The 23,803-nt window shown below is 37.9% G+C and overlaps 1 protein-coding gene across 7 annotated transcripts in view; it reads right to left on the reverse strand.

Annotated features, from left to right (window-relative positions):
* SIPA1L1 (signal induced proliferation associated 1 like 1) overlaps positions 1-23,803 on the reverse strand; it is a 375,977-nt gene that overhangs the window by 36,383 nt on the left and 315,791 nt on the right. For 6 of the 7 annotated variants that reach the window (XM_027844736.1, XM_027844738.1, XM_027844739.1 and 3 more), the window contains 4 exons: positions 14,867-15,016; positions 5,548-5,672; positions 2,419-2,537; positions 280-722 (listed from right to left, as the gene is read on the reverse strand). In XM_027844736.1, the coding sequence (XP_027700537.1) occupies positions 280-722; positions 2,419-2,537; positions 5,548-5,672; positions 14,867-15,016 (837 nt within the window). The remainder of the gene's footprint in view (positions 1-279; positions 723-2,418; positions 2,538-5,547; positions 5,673-14,866; positions 15,017-23,803) is intronic. The other variant, XM_027844741.1, reaches the window with a different exon arrangement.

The raw sequence follows: 23,803 nt of genomic DNA on the forward strand, positions 1-23,803 counted from the left end.
AAACATAATTTCAAATACAATTTTATAAAGGATAGACATGTAAGAATCCTCCAGTTTTAAAATGTATTACGATTATAGGACTACTGATCAAGTATTTTATGATAGACAAGGCATTAAATGCACTTTACTACATTGAATGCTTCTTTTAGTACTCTGCTGAGATGCATAAAATAGGTGGCTTCCTTCAACTTTTTTGAATATTTGGTAGACTATGGGATGGAAGAAGGAGATCCTAGATGGAGGATTGGAAATGACATGGCATCTAGAGAGGATTGTTACCTTGTGTGAGAAGCAGCGTCATTAATACTAAAAGTACTGTTCTCCCTTGTTAAAGGATTAGAGGTGGGCTGGCTCTTGCTGTGGATATCCAGGCTCAGTGACGACTCTGTCTTCCGGTCCACTCCGTGACTCTCTTTTTCTAAGGTCCTGTCTGCCATGGAGACAACTTCACTGGAGCTATGCCACAGCGGTGCCACCTTTTCCTTTCCAGGTCCTGAGCGTGGCGATGACGTAGCAGCCCCCAGAGACGCTGTACTGCCATGGCTGGGGCCATATGACGTGGTGTCTATGCCGCTATCTGCAGAGGTGCCTTGAAGATAGTTGAAGCTATTGAGCTCCGACTCGGTGCGATCGCCTTCATACCACTTCTCATCACTGTGCGCACTCGATGCATTGCTGGAGAGGGTATTGCTGCTGGAGTGGCTTGAATAATGACTATCAGACTGAAAAGATAAAGTCAGGTTTTTACTTCGTGTCTACAAGGAAAACATAGGTAAAGGAACAAGGCATGATTGGAAGTCTATTTTATAAGTTCTCGATGGATCGAGGCGATCTTGATGGATCAAGGATACTGGCAAATCAAAGCTGGAGAGATGGTACCTCAAAAGACCCCCACAATTCCAGCTATTTAAAAGGACCCACGACAAAATATGGTGTGTGTGCGTGTCTTTTTTAAGAACATTTTCCCTTACTTGTTAAGAGTTCACATAAAAAGAAAGCGTGTCTTTAAAAAGTCTTAAGCACCTCATTTAATCTTAAAAATAGAAAGGGGATGCCATTTCTAAAGGACTTGTCATTTGGAAGAATTCATTATTCCAGAAGGCCTGATTACTCATAGTAACCTGAAGAATAGAACAGATGTACGACTGACTCCCAAATAAATTTCACTTTCCATCATCCCCCAACTCCCCCATATTTAGGAAGCACTTTCCTGGGAGTGACACCTTCCCATTTGATGATTTTTACTCATAGAAGCATGTCCTAGGCAATGGCTATGTTGTTTAAAAGGGGCATTTTCTAGAATCCATAGAAAATCATTTAATTCATTATCTAGAGAAAAGGAGAAAGAAGAAATGAGATTCAAAATACACATGCAATTAAAAGTGTTTCAATTAAGACAGGTTTCTGCTTTTTGGTGGAGAGGAAAAGTAGGCTGGGGAGAGAAGGAAACATGTATACATTATATTTGTTTAAAGAGGATACAATACATTCTTCACCTGGCTGATGTCACGGGGAAGGCATTTCAACTTTGTTTAAACATTCTCATTAAGGGACAGGTCTATCTCCCGGAGAGAATTGGTGGGGATTTAAATCACCATACATATCTCTAATACATATTTTTCCTCCAGGGTGATGTGCTTTTATGAAAAGAAACTGAAATCAATTCAGACTAAAATGTAAATAACTGGTAACTGCTTCTCCTTTCAGCAGCTCTGACAATGGTAAAGCTAGGATTTGAACACAGGCCTACTGACTCCAAATTCAGAGCTCTTTCCACTGTACAAAGTTCATAAACTGGACGTGAGAGATTAACTACTCAGACAGAACTCACATTCAAATAATGAAGAAGTGACTATCCTTCTTAAAGAACTTTCCAAAATACTTCGAACATTTCGGGTATTTCACAAATGTTGATTACTAACAATGTGGGCTGAGTTCCCACTAAAATATGAAAATGTATGAAACTGCATCTTGTTCTAAGACCTATGGGAGTAAGAATATAACTGGAATAATTTTTTTTAATAGGAGACCTCTTTGCAAATCTCAAAAGCTAAAACTTCGGGAATTAACAACTTTAAATATATGAATTCTTAATGAATATTTAACTGTAGAGTAATCAACATTCCCACAGATCCTTTGTTTATTCTAAATGCCAGAGCCTACATCACCTATTCAACTGGCTGGAATGTATTTCCATGAATACATTTACTGTTAGACTTCACTTAGGCTTTAGAACATTGAAAAGGTAACAGAGGCCTGCTCTGATGCCTCTTTTACATCCCAACAAAGAAATCCTATCTTGAGCTGATTCTGCAATAACATTTCTGAAAGTTATTAAGTCTCTGAGTTATATAAAAATATCCCTGGTTAGGAAGTAAAACCTTTCAAGGACTTTTATTGCTTCTTAAGTTAACTTACATGCCCTTGTTTGTTTGGTGACAAGTGAACCACAGGATCCTGCCGCATTAATCTCCCACTAGGACTCTCTCGGAAAGATGGCAACACCTTTGATACAGCTGGGAGGTGGCATGTTGGCTCTGGAATATAACACATGATATTAGGTACAAGCACGAGATAAAAGCAAGAACATGGGTAACAAATGAAGACGGCTTGGCATTGCATCTCTCAGTTCACTGATCAGCAAACTTGGAACTTCAGCAATTAAGCTTACTGAGAGCTGACATGATAGACAGCATGTCAGAAACTGAGTGGTTGATGGATAAAGCTTGCAGCTGGTGACAGTGTGTCACATTGGACACAGTAGCATAGCCAAGTACCACCAAACCAAAAAAGAAAAAAGAAAAAGAAAGAAAAAAAAAAGAAAAAAGGCCATGAGCAACAGGGCAAAGTCTGTAATCCACTTTTAGTTTGGGGAATATTTAGAACATATGGGTTGGATTTATGAAATTAATTGTGACATTTGGCTAACCTAGCTTGAACTACATTACCTGGACAGGCATGGATGCAGTTACATATTACTTACCATGGTACTTTGGAAATATTTTACCTGTATATTCATGCTGCTCGAGGACAAAAGAATTGAAATCCTGAGGTCCTCTATAACTGTAAGCTAGGCACAACAGAAAAGACACATAGCAACTAGTTTACTTCAAACATTGGCTTCCTTTTGAACTCCAAGTTGGTATTAAAGTGGGGTTCCAAAGGTAAAAGATCAATTGTTTATCAGTATTCTCTTTTGCCATAAAATGGTACAAATAATACAGAACTTTTCCTTAAGGATTAAGGCATTTTGCAATCTACTCTCTTTACTGCTCTTAACCATTTCTAAAAGACGATTGACCTAAAAACTGTTACCCAAAAAAAACCAAAACCCTACCATATGGATGGATCCAGCCAAGCAAGAATGAACACCTTCTCTCTGTTGTTAAGACTGGCGAGAGGTGTTTACAGCCCTCTGTAGCTTTCTCAGTAGCACATATTCACATATAGAGAAAGGTGAGGCCAATAGGAAAGTTTCCTAGATATTATGAATTAGTGAAACATGGGTTGTTAGAGAATGTTGTTCTTGCAAAATTGGGCCCATAATTGACTATAGCTATACCTAAGTACATATGAGGGAAAAATACATTTCATTATGTAGCTATTACTTCTGAACCCTTCCTATTATCACTTCTACTTATTAAGTCCCTATGCTCCCTTTGGGTATGACAGGTGACTGCTTGTATGCCAAGAACAGAATATCTCTCAGAGATCTCTCTTTTAAGTTGCAGGCCCAAAGAAAACCTTGAGTTTTGGAATGAAGAGAAGATTTCACTTGTATATATCCCCTCAAACTACAGTGAAGAATGCTTTTTCTTATAGACATTAGGATAAATTCCTAAAAAGTGCATGAAAATGCAGTTTACTAAAGAAATAAACAGATTACCAATATCATTCATCAGCATTAACTTTAAGGTCTGACGTATCAAGTAAAGCTAGGCATTGAATTAAAAGGGACACAAGGAAAAAAGACCAAATCTAAGTTTATGTGAAAGAATAAATATGAGAAATTCCACGAGGAATCTCATCATGATCTTTCTTAGTTTCAAGACACATGCTCCATATTCCCTTCCTTACTTCCACCCTGCCTTGACTTTGTATATGTAGAAACTATGCTTCTGTGGCACAAAAGTGACTGGTCTGCCAGTAACTTCGCTCAAAGCCTGAACATACCCTCCAGAAGCTACAAAAATAAGGCTGAACAAGAGATCAGCTTCACATGTATTGTTGCCATCATAACAGTATCAAAACATATGTGATTAAACTCAGTGAAAAGGAGAACTACAGATCTGTACAGTCTAAGGTTTTTTCATCTTAAAAAGGGACAAAAATGGGGGTGGGGGAGAGAGCGGAAAACGACAGATGGCTTCAATAACAAGGCATAGCACATTGAGTTTCTGAAGTTACTAGAATAAAGCATATCTTCAGAACCTGAGAATTACATTTCACTTCACAAACTCCTGTCTTTGTGAAAAATTCTTCCCCCACACCCCCATCCCATCCTCCATTATCGGTTAACACAATTATGTGAGGACAGTAATCAAATATAGAATAGTAACAAGAGCTGCTTTTTGAGTAAAGATAAAATTATGAGTCTTCAGCTTACAAAGTTAAGCTTTTTTTAGTCTTGAAATTTCCTTAGCATCCCATTTTGATGGTGACTGTCATTTTTGTTGATGGAGATGGGAAAGGATAATCTAGCAGCCCAGATCCATGCCAGTTCTGGTGAAACAACTTCACAGAAACACTTGGTGGGGTAAAAATAATAATAAAATAAATAAAATACATTTGTGGCACAATCTCACCGGTACCAACTTGTGTCATTATGTCACTGCAAAGCAACTACAATGTAGAGAAGGGAAGGAACAACATGCTGAAAATTCCACAGAAGAGCTTAATGATGCAAAGTTGTTGTACCCAGCTGTTTTATGCTACTATCACATTTTCTTAGTCAACAGCTTAATTACAGAGAACAATGAAAATATATACAATGATAGAAAAAGTGTCTAATCAAGTTACAGGTTTATTTAATGATTTAAATCTTCTCTGGATTTTTTTTTTCCATTTTGTACTAAGATTTTTTAAAAATTAAAAAGAAAACCTACAGTTCCAATGCATATATATGACATATATAGCACCTTTTGGAAAGGTACACAAGGAAATATTAAATAAACTAAGCAAAAACTAAAGCAAAATGAGGAGAAGAGGAGAGGTAGCTTACATACATGTTGGTGGTTCAGGTACATTCTTGGTACTGAAGATGCTGATAATTTACTAGTCTGTCTGTGTGTCCTAAGAACAGAGGCCTCAAGCAAGACAGTCTTAAAATCCTTTGTGTTTTACTCATTGCTTTCTAGGAAGAGTGTCGGGGGCAGTCAACCAGGGCCCTGATTCTAATTCACTTTTATTAATAAGTTAGACTTCCATTTAAAGATATACAGAGCTTTTATTTCATTTTTTAAAGTCATCTCCTGGACGCTAGTCACCTTTGATGACTTTCACCTTGTGGTGAAAATAATTTTCTTTCTGTAGAAATGAATGACCTACCCATCTGGTCAGCAATGCTCTCCTCACTTCTCTGCCAGCTGGGTGTGGCTTTCCCACTGCCACTGATGTCCGTCTGAGTGTTCTGCCGGTCAATGGAGGCTGGGGATCTTCGGCTCATCCCAAACCTAGGATAATTCCCCAGAACAGAAGCAAAAATTTCACTAACATTATACATAAAGAAAAGGTGGTCATGATGTGACACCTAAGAATGTGAGAAAAATGGAATTACACATGTAAAACATATATATAGCTACGTATGTTAGACTACTGCCCTATGTGTATGTAAGTATGACATGCTGGTATCATGGCCAATAGACAGTAACCATTTATGACCATGACCTCTAATATGAGCTAAAAGATAAAAGTTAAATAACTGGTTAGGTCTGCTATTCAAAACCATCAAAATAAAATTATGAAAGACCGAATACCCGAAATATAGGCAGTTAAGAGGCACAGCGGATAAAGTGTTGGATTTCAAGTCAGGAAGACCTAAGTTTGGCTCCTGCCCAGGGACACTTACTGTGTAACCCTGGGAAAGCCACTTATCTCCTTTCAGCATCAGTATTCTCAAATGTAAAAATGAGGATGATAATAGCACATACCCAACTGGGTTGTGTGGATCAAATAAATAAATTAAACAAAGTGCTATGCAAACCTTAAAGTGCTTTATAAATGCTAGTTATCATTATCGTCATCATCATCATCATCATCATCATCATCATCATCATCCTTTACCTTCTAATGGATGCTTAGCTCAGGTCAGAGGTAACCTAATATTTAGGTTACTAAATTACGTTTAATAATGCCCTTCTTTCAACATATGTTGTCATTTTTATTTGTTTTAAATTGACTTAAGTGATTCCTAAAAAGGTAAGTATGCCATTTAAAACAGGATAGGAAGAAGTGTTTAAAGCCAATGTATGCTTAAATCCAGAACTTAAAAGAAATGTTCTCCTAATTACATTATGGTTTAAGTCTATTTGTACCTGGGCAGGTTTTCTACCTATAACTCATTATATATTAGAGCAAATGTACCTATCAGGTAATAATAATTGGTAAATTAATGAATTAAGGTACTGCTGAGTTTTTAGCATGTTAAAGATAATCACATAGTTCAAATAAAACTTTATTCTTCTATTAAAATAGCAACAGAGCAAACTCTCAAATAAGCTTTAATCTTTCCTATGAAACAGAAGAGGGGCAGCTAGGTGGTGCAGTGGATAGGGCACCGGCCCTGAAGTCAGGAGGACCTGAGTTCAAATCCGGCCTTAGACCAAACACTTAACACTAGCTGTGTGACCCTGGGCAAGTCACTTAACTCCAATTGCCTCAGAAAAAGAAAAGAAAAGAAACCTATGAAATAGAAGAATATAAAATCCAAACGTGTTTGTGGAAATGTACAGATTTACTTGTATTTGACTGACTTTAATGAAAGAAGTCCATCTCCTTTAAAACAAATGAGAAATCTAGATGAGAAAAGCACAAAAACACCCTATGAATCCACTAATTGTTTTTTATGCAAAAAGAATCTTCAACGGAGCATGTAGCATCAGAACTTTTGCCCGCTCAACATTTTCTTACAAAGGATAGCACATTTACAATATGGTTCCCACCATCACAGATTTAGGACCAGAAGGGACTTTGGGGATTTTCTAGCCCAGAAGTGCTTACTGTGGGGTTTATGAATTTTTTTAAAATGGTTTTTGATAATCGTTTTCAATATAATTGGTTTCATTTATAATCCTCTATACTTAATTTTATGCATTAAGAACATTACTTTTTCACAGTCTTCTAACAACTTACTCCTCTCCATATATTCTATATGATGCAGATACCCTGGCTGCTTTCATTTGCACAAGACACTCCATCTCCTGATTGTGGACATTTTCAGAGAATTCTCTCCCTGCTTATCTCCATTGCCTAGCTGTCCTGACTTTTTTTTTTAAGTTCTCAATTAAAATTCCTCCCCCACCCCCCCACAAGAAGCCTTTCCTCATCCTCCTTAATAACAGTGCCTTTCCTCCATGCCTGGCTCCATTTTATCCTGTCTACATCTTGTGTGCTCATAGTTGTTTGTACGTTCTCTTCTTCATTAGACTGTGAGCTCCTTAAGGAGCAAGGGACCATTTTTTGCCTCTTTCTCTATCGAGTGAGTAGTATGGTGCCCAGTTGTGCTAAGTAGTCACTTATTAAATACTTGTTGATTAGACATTATTCTAAACACAGGCTTCTCCGGGCTGCCAAAGATGTACATGACCAAAGAAGAACTCCTCTTCCAGTTTAACTGCTTTTTACAAATGATGAAACAGGCCCAGACAAGTTGAATGTCCTACCTTGGGATCATATAGGTAGTAAGCGGCAGAGGAAGGATTTGAACTTTCCTATTATACCACACTAGGTACAACAGATAATGTGGCAACTTACATTTGATCCAAAAACTCAGTCTTCTGCAAGTTTAAGAAAAGTGTTCATGACAACAAAGGATTCAATACATAGACTGTTTTGCTACCACCTCCTTGAACAAGACACATCTAGCTATGAAACTGTCAACTATATTGACATTAGGCAGTATTCAAAATTTACATTTTAAGTAACAAATGAAGATAATTTAATTTTTCACTGGTTAACTGATTCAAATTTTCATATGTAACTTGATTCAAAATGTAAATTTTGTCCCCCAAAGAAGAATGAGTTAAACATAGCATAATTTTCTTTTTACTTTTCAATGGCATTTCATGAATTCTACTAGTACAAGATTGTTCATGAAAATTGTAGATTTAAAGAATCTAAATCTAGATATAGATTCTCTTGTCTCCTACAGGGGTTCTTAAGCTCTTTTGTGTCATGAACTCTTTTAGTGGTCTGATGAAGTATATGGATGCATTTTCAGAATAATAATTTTAAATTTGTAAAATAAAACTCCTAGACTTTTAGGACACTCTGTGCACAGAACTGCAAAGGAACTCAATTGAGATATAGTTATCAAAAAAATTAATGAACCCCAAGTTAAGAACCCTGCCCTATACTGTTTTAAATAGCATGCTAAGCAAAAAGAGTAGTTATCTCTAAATATTATTTTAATAAACACATTCAAATTTGATTTTGTATTAATATACCACTATTCTCTGAAGAGCTAAAAGAATCATATAATACATCCCTGTTAAAAATATGGGACTGAAAGGTGGATCAGGAGAGTCAGAAGGTAAAAAAATGAGTCTTCTCATTCTTAATGTGCTAGATATTTACTGGATTATCCCATTTGGGGATATTGATCCTAGTTTGTATGCACTTTTGGTTGTTTTCATAGTAGTGGTGATGGTTCCTATAAAGCTCTACATTCAGTGTTCCCATTGCCCTCTCTTCTCTGAGTGCCTCTCCTCTATACTCCAATCTCCTGACACAGGTCACGATTCTTTTTTGCCTCTACCAATATTACCAGCTGAAGATCAGAGAGCAATTATAAGGATTATGAAACTGTAGAAGTAAAATAACTTAAAAGAACAGGCAGCATTTGAAGTGGAAGAAAGTTAGACTTGATATAAAGAAAAACTTTCTAAGAATTAGGGCTATCTCCAAGTGAAATGGGCTGCCTGTGAAGTTTGTGGTTCCTCCTGCTCAGTAGCAATTAGGTGACCACTGTATTGCAGCTGGGCTAGATGGTCTCTGAGACACCTTCCTACTCAGATTCTGCAACTGATTTGACTTTGGGCAAGTCACTGAACATCCCTGAGTTCAGAAATGGAGGGAGAAGGTTTAGTTATCGCTAAGGTCTCTTGTACCTTCAAAATTCCCAAAATTATCTGGCTTAAATAGGAATCAAGCTTAGGTCTCTGGCCTTATATTAGTTAGTTCCAACAAGGGAACTAATGTCTATTATGTCATAAAATACAGAGATACTATTTTGAAGGGAGAAAAAAATGTTATCAATATAGTTGGTTTGGAGATTAAATGCTGAATCAAATAGATAAGAAATTCTTTTAACAAACTGTAATCATATAGATTTCATATGATTGCACCAGAATGGAAGCTCCTTCTGTTGATGCACTGTTATTTATAGCCAGAGGGCTTCTTGAGACAAGGAGAGGTAAATGACTTGCATAAGAACAAACAGTATGTCAAAGGCAGAACCGGAACCCAGGCCTGACTCCAAGGCCAGCCTTCCAGTCAATGTACCATATTGCTTTTCATTTGAACCTTACTATTTGTAACATTCACTGAAATGGGATCATTGTTCTGTAGATTTTAGAACTGGGGGCCATATAATGCAGTTGATTAATTGCTGAACTCGGTCACAGTTCACAGAAAGCACCCTGCTTTCATGTTCATTTATGTTAATAATCATTTTAACAATTAAGCTGCAATTAGCTTTTTGTTTTTAAAGACTAACCAGGCCATTTTAAACCAAACAATTAAAATAGAAGGGAGCATGGACAGAGCTTGGTGTTAGTAATGAGACAGCCAGCCTTGAAGCAACACTGATATCTTGGCTAAGTAATATTGGGCAAGTCACTGAATCTCAGAGCTCTAGGCAATGCTCAATATGCAGAGAAGGTACCAATTTGCATTGGAAGAAGGAGTTTCCTTTCCTGGGAGATACCTAGAGCAGTAAAAACAGAGTGCCAGGCCTTACCCCACAACTAAAATAGAAAATGTTCACTAATGTATATCATATTGTTTCACTACTACTAATTCTATAAAATCTCTTGAAAAGAGCTAAAATGTTTCTTATTCTCATGTTAATAAAAAAGCATTCATTTCAGGCATTCTGAGAAGGGCGAAGGTACAATCTATAATGGTTTGTGAAGAATGGTTCCAAGTAAATAGCGTTGGAAGCTTTAGTTCTTGTGCTCAGTTTCTGACTTCTTGCGAAATGTCAACAAAATTACCAAAGAAACACATTCACATAGTAAAAATGTACTTAAGAAAGGAATTTTGGGGGAACAGAAACTTCAGCTTCTATACATGTTTCACATGGTGTAAGTTCTCAAGTTATATCTCCAAAAGGGAAATCATAGCAAAAACTCTTTGATAATTATCTTTTACTTCTTTCCTTAGGCAAAAGATACTTTAGTATATGTCATGTAATGTTGCTGCTGTTAATTACTTTCCCAGCTTCAGAGATTCCAATTTATTTCTTTTTTCACATCCTTGAAAATTGCCATGTGCTTAAGTGTTTTACTTTATGAGTCTTACCCAAAGGCAAACAATGGCTTTCAGGTGGCTCAGTGGTTTCAAGAAGGAAGAAAGATGTCAGGGAAAGGTTACAGAAAACTTTCAACATTTGAAAAGAGCCAGTCAATGTCTGGGATGTGAATAGCCTTTATCTACTTCCACAATAATACACATTGCAAGCAATGAGAGTAGTTCTACTAAATCCACCAAAGAAGTTAACGCTATGAAGAAATGTGGCAGAGGTCTTGGGGCAGAGCCAAGATGGCAGAGGGAAAACAGTCACTGTCTTGAGATCTCTCCCAAAGCCCTCCAAATACCTATAAAAAATGGCTCTAAACAAATTCTAAAGCAGCAGAACCCGCAAAAAGACAGAGTGAAACAAATTTCCAGCCAAAGATAGCCTGGATAGTTGATCAGAAAGGCATATTGAGCCAGGCGGGGAGAGGAGTGCAGCTCGGCATGGGCACGCAGGCCGCAGAGACCCTGGAGCAGGCCTCAGAGGGCTGAATCTTGGGCAGCTGTGGCAGTTTCCAGACTTCTCAACCCACGAACACCAAAGACAACTTAGAAGGTCAGAGGGAAAAGTCTGTGACTGAGGTGAGAGAGGAGCTAGGTCTCAGCCTCAAGTCTCGAGCGCGGCCCAGGGCCACTTTTTCCTGAGCTTCCGGCCCACAGACTGAGGGGGAATCAAGTGACTGATCAGAGGGGGATTGCAGGGTTCTCTTTGCCAGTGCTGAGGCAGGAATCTCTTGCTTTACTGGTGCTTGGATTTGGGTCACAGTTCTGAGGGGTGGTCCTGGGGTGAGGAGGAACGCTGGTACGGTGCAGCTTGTTGTGGTGGGGGAGAGAAAACACCTCGCCTCTTATCATACCACCTTGGAAGAACTGAAAATTTACAGGTCCCTAGAAGGACCTCTGAAAATAGCTGTACAAACCCCTGAAGCTTGGGACAGTATACTCTTCACGTTGGAAGCAGACTTTTACCTTAACAAAGAGTTTAAAACTCAAGTAATTGGCCAGGATCATGAGTAAGCAGTGCAAAAAGAGTCAGACTATCTTATCTTACTTTGGTGACAAAGAAGATCAAAACATACAACCAGAAGAAGACAACAAAGCCAAAGCTCCTACATCAAAGCCTCCAAGAAAAATACAAATCAGTCCCAGGTCTTGGAAGAGCTCAAAAGGGATTTTGAGAAGCAAGTAAGAGAAGTAGAGGAAAAACTGAGAGTGATGCAAGAAAATCATGAAAAACAACAACAGCTTGCAAAAGGAGACCCAAAAAAATACTGAAGAAAATAACACCTTAAAAAATAGCCTAACCCAAATGGCAAAAGAGGTCCAAAAAGCCAATGAGGAGAAGAATGCCCTAAAAAACAAAATTGGATAGATGGAAAAGGAAGTCCAAAAGATTACTGAAGAAAATACTTCCTTAAAAATTAGAATAGAGCAATTGGAAGCTAGTGACTTTATGAGAAATCACGACACTATAAAACATATCCAAAAGAATGAAAAATTAGAAAACAATGTGAAATACCTCATTGGAAAAACAACTGACCTGGAAAATAGATCTAGGAGAGAGAATTTAAAAATTATTGGACTATCTGAAAGCCATGATCAAAAAAAGAGCCTAGACATCATCTTTCAAGAAATTATCAAGGAAAACTGTCCTGATATTTTAGAACCAGAGGGCAAAATAGAAATTGAAAGAATCCACCGATCTCCTCCTGAAAGAGATCCCCAAAGGAAAACTCCTAGGAATATTGTAGCCAAAATCCAGAATTCCCAGGTCGAGGAGAAGATATTGCAAGCAGCCAGAAAGAAACAATTCAAGTATTGTGGAAACACAATCAGGATAACACAAGATTTAGCAACTTCTACATTAAGGGACCGCAGGGCATGGAATATAATATTCCAGAGAGCAAAGGAAATACGATTACAACCACGAATCACCTACCCAGCAAAACTGAGTATAATCCTGTGGGGGAAAAAATGGTCATTCAGTGAAATAGAGGACTTTCAAGTATTCTTGATGAAAAGACCAGAGTTGAACAGAAAATTTGATTTTCAAATACAAGACTCGAGTGGAACATGAAGAGGTAAACAGGAAAGAGAAAATCCTAAGAGACTTATTAAGGTTGAACTGTTTACATGCCTGCATGGAAAGATGATATTTGTAACTCATGAGACCTTTGTCAGTATTAGGGTAGCTGGAGGAGGAAAAAATTATATGTACGTATATATAGATATAGATAGATAGATAGAGGGTACAGGGTGAGTTGAAAATGAAGGGGTCATATCTGGAGAATAAAATTAAGGGGTGAGAGAGGTATATACTAGGAGAAGGAGAAAGGGAGAGGGAGAATGGGGTAAATTATCCCACAAAAAATCCAAAACAAAACAGAAAAGAAAAGGCTCTTACATTGGAGGGGAAACGGGGGAAGGTGAGAGGGGATGAGTGAATCTTATTCTCAAAGGATTTGACTTAAGGTGGGAATAATATATACACTCAATTGGGTGTGGAAATCTATCTTACCCTACAGGAAAACAGGGGGAGAAGGGGACAAGAGAGTAGGGGAATGATAGAGAGGAGGGAAGATTGGGAAAGGGAGTAATCAGAAGCAAATACTTCTGAGGAGGGACAGGGTCAAAAGAAAGAACAGAATAAATGGGTGGGCGGGATAGGATTAAGGGAAATAGAGTTAGTTTTTCACAGCATGTCTACTATGGAAGTGTTTTACATAACTGCACATATATAACCTATATTTAGTTGCTTGCCTTATCAATGAGGGTGGGTGGGGAGGGAGGAAGGGAGAAAATTTGGAACCCAAAGTTTTAAAAACACATGTTTAAAAAAAATGTTTTCACATGGAACTGGGAAATAAGAAATACAGGAAATGGGGTACAGAAATCCATCCTGCCCTACAGGAAAACTGAAGGGGAAGGGGATAAGAGAAGGGGGGGAGAGACAGAAGGGAAGGCAGACTAGGGGAAGGGGTATTCAGAATGCATGCCATCTTGGGGTGGGGGGAGGGGCAAGATCGGGTGAAAATTTGGAACTCAAAATCTTGTGGAAATAAATGTTGAAAACAAAAAAAATGAACAAAAATTTAAAAAAAAGAAATATGAAATTAATTGATTTAATGAAGTAGATGAAGTTCAACCCATGTGATAACTCAGCATTCCCAGAGTCTATGGTATAGACTCTTGAAGGGTAAACTTCTCAAGAAGAGGTGTTAAGCAGACATCAAAGTATTTCCCTTTTTGAAATATGAACCATATTTTTCATTTAGTTCTTCATGTATGCATGTGTGCATGCATATATGTGTATGTCTACACACACACACACACACATCCCGCTAAAGTCTTATTTTAATTGCCTCATTGTGATGTAGTGATAACACTAGGTTGCTGAAGGATATAACAGTGGAATGAATATACATGCTGTTGAGTCTTAGCAGATAGAACTTTTAGTATGGTATAGAGAAGAATTGGTTGTCCATAAGGTGAAGAATTTTTTTGAGCCATAATTTATGTCTATTAAGGTTCTGAAGGGTTGTATCCAGGGATGAAGGAAAGAGCACCCCCTGATGAAATCTTGGGCCTGGAGTCAGGAGAATCTAAGTTCTGATGAGTCTCAGTTATCTCACAGATAAAGTATAAACTATTCCATTTAGCTTTTTAAGACTTTCATTACTTGGTCATCACCTTTCTAGCACGTTGTACATGACTGCCACTCGAGCCAGAGTGGCCTTCTTTCGGTTCCTACCTGCCAGCAGTCCATCTCTGGCTCGGGTGCCTTTGTACTGTTCATTCTCAGTGCCTTCAACGCCCTTTCTCCGTGCCTCTGTCTCACAGAGAGCCTTTCTTCCCTCAAGATGCAACTCAAGCACCATTTTGTATGTTTTTATTCCTGATATCTTCCAATTGTTAATGCCCTTCCTCCTTAATTACTCCCTAATTAATTTCATGTTTATTCTGTATTTACTTTACTTGTCTTCCTCCATCAGAATATAAGCCTCTTTAGAGCAGGGATTGGTTCATTCTTTCTATTTGCATTCCCTGCATCTAGCACAGTGTCTGGCATATAGTAGGCACTTAATAAATGCTGGTCAGTCGATGGATAAAATGGTGCAAACAGCATACCTACCCTTCAGGCATGGATTTTTGTCTGTAAGTGCCCCCACCAGAGCCAGTCTCACTAGATGAAGACAGGTTACTAGGGGAATTACGACATTGCTGTGATCTCGCTAAAGCAATGGATGAAACTGTCACATAGATGTCAGAACCAGGAGACAACCTGTGTATGCAAACCAAAAATATAAAGTCAACAACTCAAAAGAGAATATCCCAAGGTAATGCATGAGATATGATGTTACATGAACTGCCATATCAGCAGTGACTGGGTTTTCATGTGGGCAGTGAAAAATGAAGGCAGGAGAATAAAAAATGTCCTTTACAAACCCCCTCCTGGGGGAAATAGCTGGCAAATTGCATTGAGGAGAGGGCATTCAAGTAGAAAATGAAAAACAACAAAAAACAAAACAAACAAACAAAAAAACCCAGGAAAACATGGGCATATTTAAAAATTTCTAGAAATAAATTGGTTTGATTGCTTTTATAATCTTCAAGTACATAACAGTATTGCACCCAAGTATCATGAAACAAAATGCAATTTTTCACATTAGTTCTTCTGAAAGAAGCAGTTCTTTACCACAGCTAAGCCTAGAGGCAGGAAAACCTGAGGTCAAATTTAGCCTCAGACACTTATTAGCTTTGTGACCTTGCATGAGTCACTTAACTTCAGGCTGCCTCAGTTTCTTCCACTGTAAAATAGGGATAATAATAGCACCTAACTCCCAGGGTTGTTGTGAGGATTAAATGAGATAATATTGTAAAAAAAAAAAAAAAAAAGCCTTTAACATGGTGCTGGGACAAAGAAGGGTGCTGTAAAAATGCTTATTCCTTTCCCTTGCATAATTTAACCAGTGACACTAGTGTTTGCAAGGTCCTCTTTGTCACCTAATCTTTGTTACCGAAAATTTGGATTATCTACTCAATTTCTATCATTCATAAGTCTGGTACATTAAAAAGCAGCTATCAAAAAGTCAACAATAACACACACATAATCATCATAACCGGTCAGGTAGGTGGCTCAGTGGATAGAGCACTGGGCCCGGAGGCAGAAAGACCTCAGCTCAAGTTTGGGCTCAGACATTCACTAGCTGTGTGACCCTGGATTTAGTCACTTAACCATATTTGCTTCCATTTCCTCATCTGTAAAACGAACTAGAGAAGAAAACACCAAACCACTCCAGCATCTCTGACAAGAAACCCCAAATGGGGTCATGAAGAGTTGCACATGATTGAAAAGACTGAACGACAAAAGCAAATCATTACAGCTTGTCAGGACTTTAATAATTTGCATGTGGCTACATGCATGTGTGCAAATATTCATTTAAAGTACTTCTTCTTGAGTTGAGAACATCATAACTTGTTTCCTGGATTTCGAGACAAAAAGCATGGCTTTGTTGCAAGAGAAGGGATCAGATCTTTATGCATTAGTAAGTTTCCCATCCCATAGTCTTCAGCCGTGCACCTGTCAAATACTATAATTGATGCTTACTGATTAATCTGAAGAAACATTTTCCTTTGTGATGCATTCTAGACCTAGAGTTTCAGACTTTAGAAAGTATTCTATACTTACCGCCCTTGGAAGGAAAAAAAAAAAGACTGATTTAGTTAATAACAACTTTTGTGTGTTTTAAAAAATAAAACAAAACCTTTAAAACAGTATTTTGACATGTCCATAAAAATCTTGTTATTTTTCATAGAATAATAAAATGACAGATTTAAAGTTCGATGGCACCTTAGAAGCATTCTAGTCCATCTGCCTTATTTTACAGGTGAAGAAGTGAGGCCAAGAAAGGCTAAGTAACTGCCTCTATGTGGTCACAAGTTAGAAACTGTCAACATTACAACCTGAATCCAACTCCAGCACTCTATCCACTCTGCTAAGCTGATTCTCTCTTTTCCAGCACAGACTTTCACTGAAACGTAAACTATTTTAGACGACATTTTCTGAATATAAAGGTATTTGATATCTTAAATCAAATTTCTGGAGTCAGCTAAATCTGTGGCAAAACTAATACCCAACTTGGTTCCCTTCAAGGGGTTTCACAGCTGGGAATTGTGGCGTGAAGGAAACATCACAAGAAACTGAGGAAATCCTTTCATAGGGAAAAAAAAAAGTAGAGGCCAACAATTTATTTGTTGGAGGAGAAAGCAAAGAATAAGAATCTGAATAAAATACCTGAAAGGTTGAAAGGTAAAAATATAAATTCATAAGGTAAAATTTAAAAAGGCATTTAAAATACATTTTCTCTATTGGAACTTGCACAAATCACTCCACTTGAGTCAGTTTCTTCACCTCTAAAATGGGGATAATGGTACATGTCCCATCTACCACACGGGATCATATTGAGGATCAAAGGAAGAAATGTGCATACCAACACTCTGTTTAGTGTCACAGCGCTCTATGAATGTGGCTTTTGTTATATGCGAGAAGCAGTATGACAACGCAGGGAATGCCGCACTCAGATCAATGTGAATCCCAACTCCTATGCCTCCTAGCCGTGGGACCGTGAGTAATCTTATTTCTGTCGGTACTATCACACTTCGTGATCTCATCAGTTCCCAAGGGTTCAATAATCTCTAAGCTGATCAGTCCCAGATCCATACGTCCAGTCCTAGTCTCCCCTAAGTGCTATTCCCAAGTAAACAAGTGTCTATCAGACATTTCAACTACATGTCCCCTAAGTATCTCAGACTCAATATGTCCATAACATTATTAGTTATCTTTACTACAAAATATACTCTTCTTGGAAACTTCCCCATTACTGTTGAGGGCACCGCTATAGTTCTAGTCATTTTTGGCTTCTCATTCTCCTGGAACCCATACATTTAATCATATACCGAGTCTTTGTTGTTTTTACCTCCACAGCATTTCTTGAATATGTTTCCTTCTTTCCTTTCCACATTGTCACTTCACTAGTTAAAGTCCTCATCATCTATCACCTGGACCATCTCAACAACCTCATAACTGGTGTATTTGCCTTGAATCTCTTCCCACTCCAGTCCACCTTCCAGACAGCAAAGTGATTTTCCTAAAGGGTAGGTCCTCTCCCTATTCGGTATACTCCAGTGGCACCCTATTACTCTAGGATCAAATATAAATTCATTTGTTTGGCATTTCGAGTTGTTTGCAACCTGGTCACTTCCTACTTTTCTAGTCTTTTTACTCTTCCATGAAAACTATAGTGCAGCCATACTGACCTACTTGCTATATCTCATATGGCTTCATCTCTCATATCTGTACCTTTGCACTAACTATCCCCCATAGAGAATGCTCCATCGTCTCCTCTACGCCTCCTAAAATCCCTAGCTTCTTTCAAAACTCAGCTCAAGTCTGGCCCCACCCCCTACTCAGCTGCTACCACCTTCTCCTCTAAGGTTACTTTCCATTTACCCTATGAAATTTTGTATTTAGAATGTTTTTGAAAGCTAGAGTAACTATGAGAGTGCCCAGGACACAGAGGAGATATTTGCAAAATTCAGTAATATTATTCAGCACAAAAAAGGGGAAAAGGTCTCTGACTTTGTGATATAGTCAGACAGGACTGGCATAAATGGGAAACAAGAAACACCTGAATTATGAGCAGTTGCTAGAAATAGTGAAGTAAAGATGTTTGCAGAATGGACAGTGTGTGTAAGGAAAGGTCACATAGAGGAAAATTCAACTTCAGCTAACTCCAGAACCTCTCTTTGTGAATTATCCCCAGAGGCAAAAATAAGAGGGCTCTATTGGTTGTCCAGATAGAAAAGTAAGAGACTAGAGACTGCTTGATGAAAACTAGATCTTTAAACAAAAACATTTCACTTGAAAAGACAAGGGATCAAGAGGTCACAACAGTTTTATGAAAGAATATCAGCTATAGACACATAACTATCTACTGTCGTAACTGTGGCCTGGATGGAAACAAGAGAGAAAGATGCACTTGACAGAAGGAGGCAGAGTTGATAGGAAACAGGGGAGCCAGTGGTAGGAGACACCCCAGAACTCCTCCCTCTTTAAGCCTGTTGTCCTTATCAGCTGCTTATGGGTACGTCCCACTTAGATTAAAAGTTCATGGAGAGGAGATGAAAAATATTGGAAATGTGGAGTGTTCTGCCATGTTGGATATGAAACATAAGCAACCATTTTGTTCCAATCACTCTATAAAAGGCATATGAGGAAAAAACCTACACAACCTTAGGCTGTGCCAAAGTGACTTTTAATATGTGAGATACATCAGAGTAAGTCTGTTGCTGGTGACAAGAGAAAGGTGGCACTTAGGGCTCAATCATGCCCACAAACACCAATCAAGTCCAGAGTATTCAAGCTATTAGCAGGTGATTTTAAGTAGCAAACTGGGGCTCATCTCTTAGGGGTCAAGGAGGCTTCTAAAATTCCAACAGGAGGAAGAGATTAGTGAGATACTGGGAAGTTAAAAGAGTCTAGAGTTCCTTATTTTCTTTGCCCTTGATAGAATAGTTCCAGTCTGCCATGCTGGAGAGAGGAGCAGTTCCAAGATGCTAACTGCCAGTGTTGCAAACTACCTGAGTCCAACAATACAGAGATGATGCAGATTCAACCTTTTAAAAGATACTCAGATGAAACTGTGACATCTTACAGTTACTGACGTGAGAAGAATGATTTAGTTTCATGCACTCTCCATTTTCTCTTGCTCATAGTCCCAAACATAAGGTATCTCAGAAATACAATTCATTTCTTTGATCTTTCCCATCGATTAATGGGGAGTAAATAACTTGGGGCTCTTGTTCTAACACCCCAAAAGAAAAGTTGGAAGTGTAAGAGGGAGGAGGTTTTAGATAATGAGTAGGAGACGAGACATCCCAGGGAAGAGAAGCAAAATGTATTTGTATTTTTGTGATATTAAATAAACCATTTGGCCACTATATGTTGACTACCTTTGTCTGAGAAAGGAGATTCCAAATGTTGGGTGAATAAAAAGCCATAGATTTAAGAAATATTAGTAATTTTGAGTCATTATTTCATTTTATTATCCTAGATTAAAATCATAACCTGGCCAGTGCTACCACATAAAGAAATAGCTTTATATGGGACCCAGTCTGTGGATGGGAAATAGGAAATGTTTGCAGACTGAGCGCTCTCTAATGGCAAGTGGGAATACTGTGACTATTCCATATAGAGAAAGTAACTGGGTTACTTGTAGGGTGGTTTGAATATAAACAACCAGAAGGACAATTCAGATACTGCACTCCCTCTTTGGACAATTAATAAAGTGACACACAGCTCTTCCTGTGGGTATATGGAAGGTAGCATGTGAGCCAATATAGGCTGCTTATACTATTGCAGTGCTCCAAGAGTTCCACCTGCCACGTGTTTTGAGTTTAAAACATACATACATACATAAATAAAGGAATCCTCCCTCTGCTCCCAGTACCCCAAACCCTCTACAACCAGCTAAAATGCCAAATTCTAGACTTTTACTGTAGCTCATTTTATTTGGCAAGTGCTTCAGAAAATTCCACTTGGTTACTGGAGTTAACCCAAAGGGAGGAAAAAAGGCATTTTTTAGATGATCAGCATTCATTCCTTTTCTGCATTCATAAAACTCAATAGTGGCTTTGTTTTCTATCTGCGTATACAAAGAACACATAAATAGCAACTAACAGAATATAATCATGATACTTTTACTGATCTGCAGCATGTACCAAGTTCCAACACTAATCCCTATTTTTGATTGTCTGATCTCTTAAAATGCTCTGATTTTGACACTGACAAAATTTTAGAGCTGGAAAAATGCACATTTAATTTAGGGAGTTAGAGGGACAGACCACATAACAGCAATCTGTGGCACTTCTACTCAAGATGGCACGTTGCTGATTTTCAGTAGCATATCCACTGATTGTCAAAGTTACACTACACCTACTAGCACTTCCTGAGGTCACCTCAAGAATTGGCAGCCAGGGTTTTCTCAGCTCCTCCACACACCTAAATAACTTTCATCAGAAACCAAAATGGAGTCAGCATCATTACATTACACACCTTTCCCCACCTCCACCCCGCCTCTAAAGAAAAAGGTTGTTGACATGACCTGATGCAGATATTGAACAAGAGAAAGAAGCCTATTTCATCTCTGCGAAGTCCAAGTCTGATTTATGTTATAATTATCTAAATATTTATTCCACATTATAGAGAGCCCAACTTCCAAATACAAAGAACCAGGATAGGTGAGTTTCTGGGTTGTGGCTGGATTATTAAAAGTGCTCTGACACAATGACTATTAATTTGTTACACTGAAGGATTTTCTTTTCTTTTTTGGTGGCAGGGGAATTTAGGGGGGAATAGTCAAGGGGTAGAAAGTAATACCAAAAAAAGTAAGAAACAAAAAATGTCCACAAATCATTAAAAACACAAAAAGAAGAAAGCAGAAGGAAGCTCAAAAGGAGACAAAGATAAGAAATGCTGGAACTACCATGTTAAATTTGAATTACTTTAAAAATCTGTACATAGTGGGGAAAACTCTATGCAATAGAAGTTCACAGTGACATATAATATTCCTTTCTGATTTTCTTTGAACCTTGAAATGTTCATGTTTGTTAATATTTATTAAGTTTATAATAAAAAAGAAATTACACAAAGAGACAAGGCTGTCATATAATGTGGTGTAGTGGAATCATAAAGAGCTGGATTCAAATCCCAGTTCTGATACTAGCTATGTGACCATGTATTAAGTAATTTTCCTGCTCTGATTCTCCATCTTCTCACCTAAAAATGAGAAAAACACTTCCACTAAAAATCACATAGAGCCATAAAAACTGGATTTATTTCTTTTTCTTTTTCCTCCTCCTTTTTTTTTTTTTTTGGTTATCATCTTCCTACAGAAAATTCTGTCCACTTCAGAGCTATGGAAATAATCAAGACTAAAGTGTGTTGTGGCAGAAAGAAAACTGATGAAATATGTAGAATGTAAAGAACAAATTTTACAATGTAAATGAAAACCATCTTAAAAGGGAGTTGAAGCCTAAGTAATTAACAGACCAATATGGCCCCATAACATAGATAAAGAATACCTTCTTCCTCTAGACAAAAGTGGGAGGAGAGGGTGGTCTAAGTGGGCAGAATTTTATACACATTGGCAGATGAGGTCACTGTATAAGAGTATTTTTGTTTAAACAGTTTTCTTTGTTACAAGGGGAAGGAGCATGAATTTTATTTCCAGATAAAAAGCAGAATGGGGTATTTCCAAAAAGCACTGGGATGCATCAGAGTAAAGTAAGTTGAACCAAAACCCCAATAGTCATAATATGATTACAACACTGAAAACAGAAAGAACAACAACAAAAACTGAAGACTCTATAATCATAATGACCAAGTTTGTCCCTGGAGAGGAAGTTGAGAAAATATACCTCCTCTTTGTGTAGATGTGGGGAACTATAGATATGGAATACTGAATATACTGTCAGACAAAGTTGTTATGTTGGTTCTTTCTCTTTTTTGTCATGAGAGATGGCCAACTTAGAAGGGGAGGAACGACATATTCAGAAATGAAAGTGATGTAAAAAGAGACAGTAATAAAAATAAGATTTAAAAAATGGAAAAAAGTGCTCTGAGATTTTCAACAGAAGTAAATATAAAAACATTTATTAATAGTGTTTTAGTCACTGCAAGAAAGGAATTTTTCAAGTATTTTAGCATTAATTTCAGAAATTCCCCTCCTTACATTTTTTCTGAATCTGGCCAAGAAATAGCTAAATATTTGTAAAGTAACTTATACCAAATGTTCCCTAGGACTTCCCAATTTCTGTCTGGAGAAATGAATCCTAGCACTTTTCTGTAATACCAAGAATGCAGCAACGAAAAAAAAAATCATGGCTATCAGAGTTTGAATCCAACAGATTCCTCAGTCTGCAGGACTGTGTTTAGGTTACTCCCATTTAAGTGCCTAAGACAAAAATCCTGAAGTATTTTCTTGCAAAGAAAACAAAAAGCTAACGCACTGGAAATTTAGAGAAAGTTGGTCCAAGAAGGTCAATACCAGTTCCTCATTTTCCCAAAAGTATTATCTGTACATGAAAAAAATGCTAAGAAAAATGCTAGCTTTTTTCGATAACCTGCTCTTCACACACACACACACACACGCGCGCGCGCACATGCCCGTGCACAAAGGATGGTGGGGGTAGGGAGGTGAGAAAATCTCTCTTTCCTTCTATTTACATCTCCCCAACATGCACACCATCCTGCCCTCAGTGCCCCCAAACTTCCTACAGTAAATACACAAATTTACTTGTTAAAAACTGACCTTCAAACTGACTGATTAAAATTTATGGACAAGAAACAATCTCTCCCAGTGTGATTTATGTCAAAATCTTTTCCCACATGAGTTGTAACGTTTTAGATTCAATCATGCCTGTATGTGCTACCTTTCTCTCCAATTTGACAACATTGATTAGAGATGTTAACATGACTGAAGGCCTCCATATCTCAAATGCAAGTCTAGAAATGACAATAACAAACAAGCTAAACTGACCTGAATAGCAGCAAGACTGATGGATTATCTACCTCCAGCCCTCAATTCAGCACAGCACTTTACTAACATTTAGCAATTAAAATAACATCTGTCAAAGAGCAAGACCAAAGTGCCTTCTGCTCCTACATTCAACGGTGTGTATGGACATGAACACGTGCAAGGCAGAAATCAAAGAACTTTCCCAAAACAAATCGAGGTAACACAATTTTGGCCCAAAAGAGATTTAAACAAACTGCTTGGATGCAAACAATCTCATTTCCTACCCATTCTTGGAGTACTTTAAGAGTATGAGACACAGACACCAACTCTTCATAGGGGTGCAATTCTAATATTGATCATCCCGTGGCAAGGTCAGCTTCACAAGGAAGGATTCCCTTATACAAATGCAATTTATCATATTCTGATAAATGATCACCACTTCACAGCTACTGGCAAGCTGGTACATGCACACAGCCTGGGACATATTAAAG

This window comes from Vombatus ursinus, unplaced genomic scaffold, assembly GCF_900497805.2.
Source record: "Vombatus ursinus unplaced genomic scaffold, bare-nosed wombat genome assembly UNPS02014945.1, whole genome shotgun sequence".
Taxonomy (NCBI): domain Eukaryota; kingdom Metazoa; phylum Chordata; class Mammalia; order Diprotodontia; family Vombatidae; genus Vombatus; species Vombatus ursinus.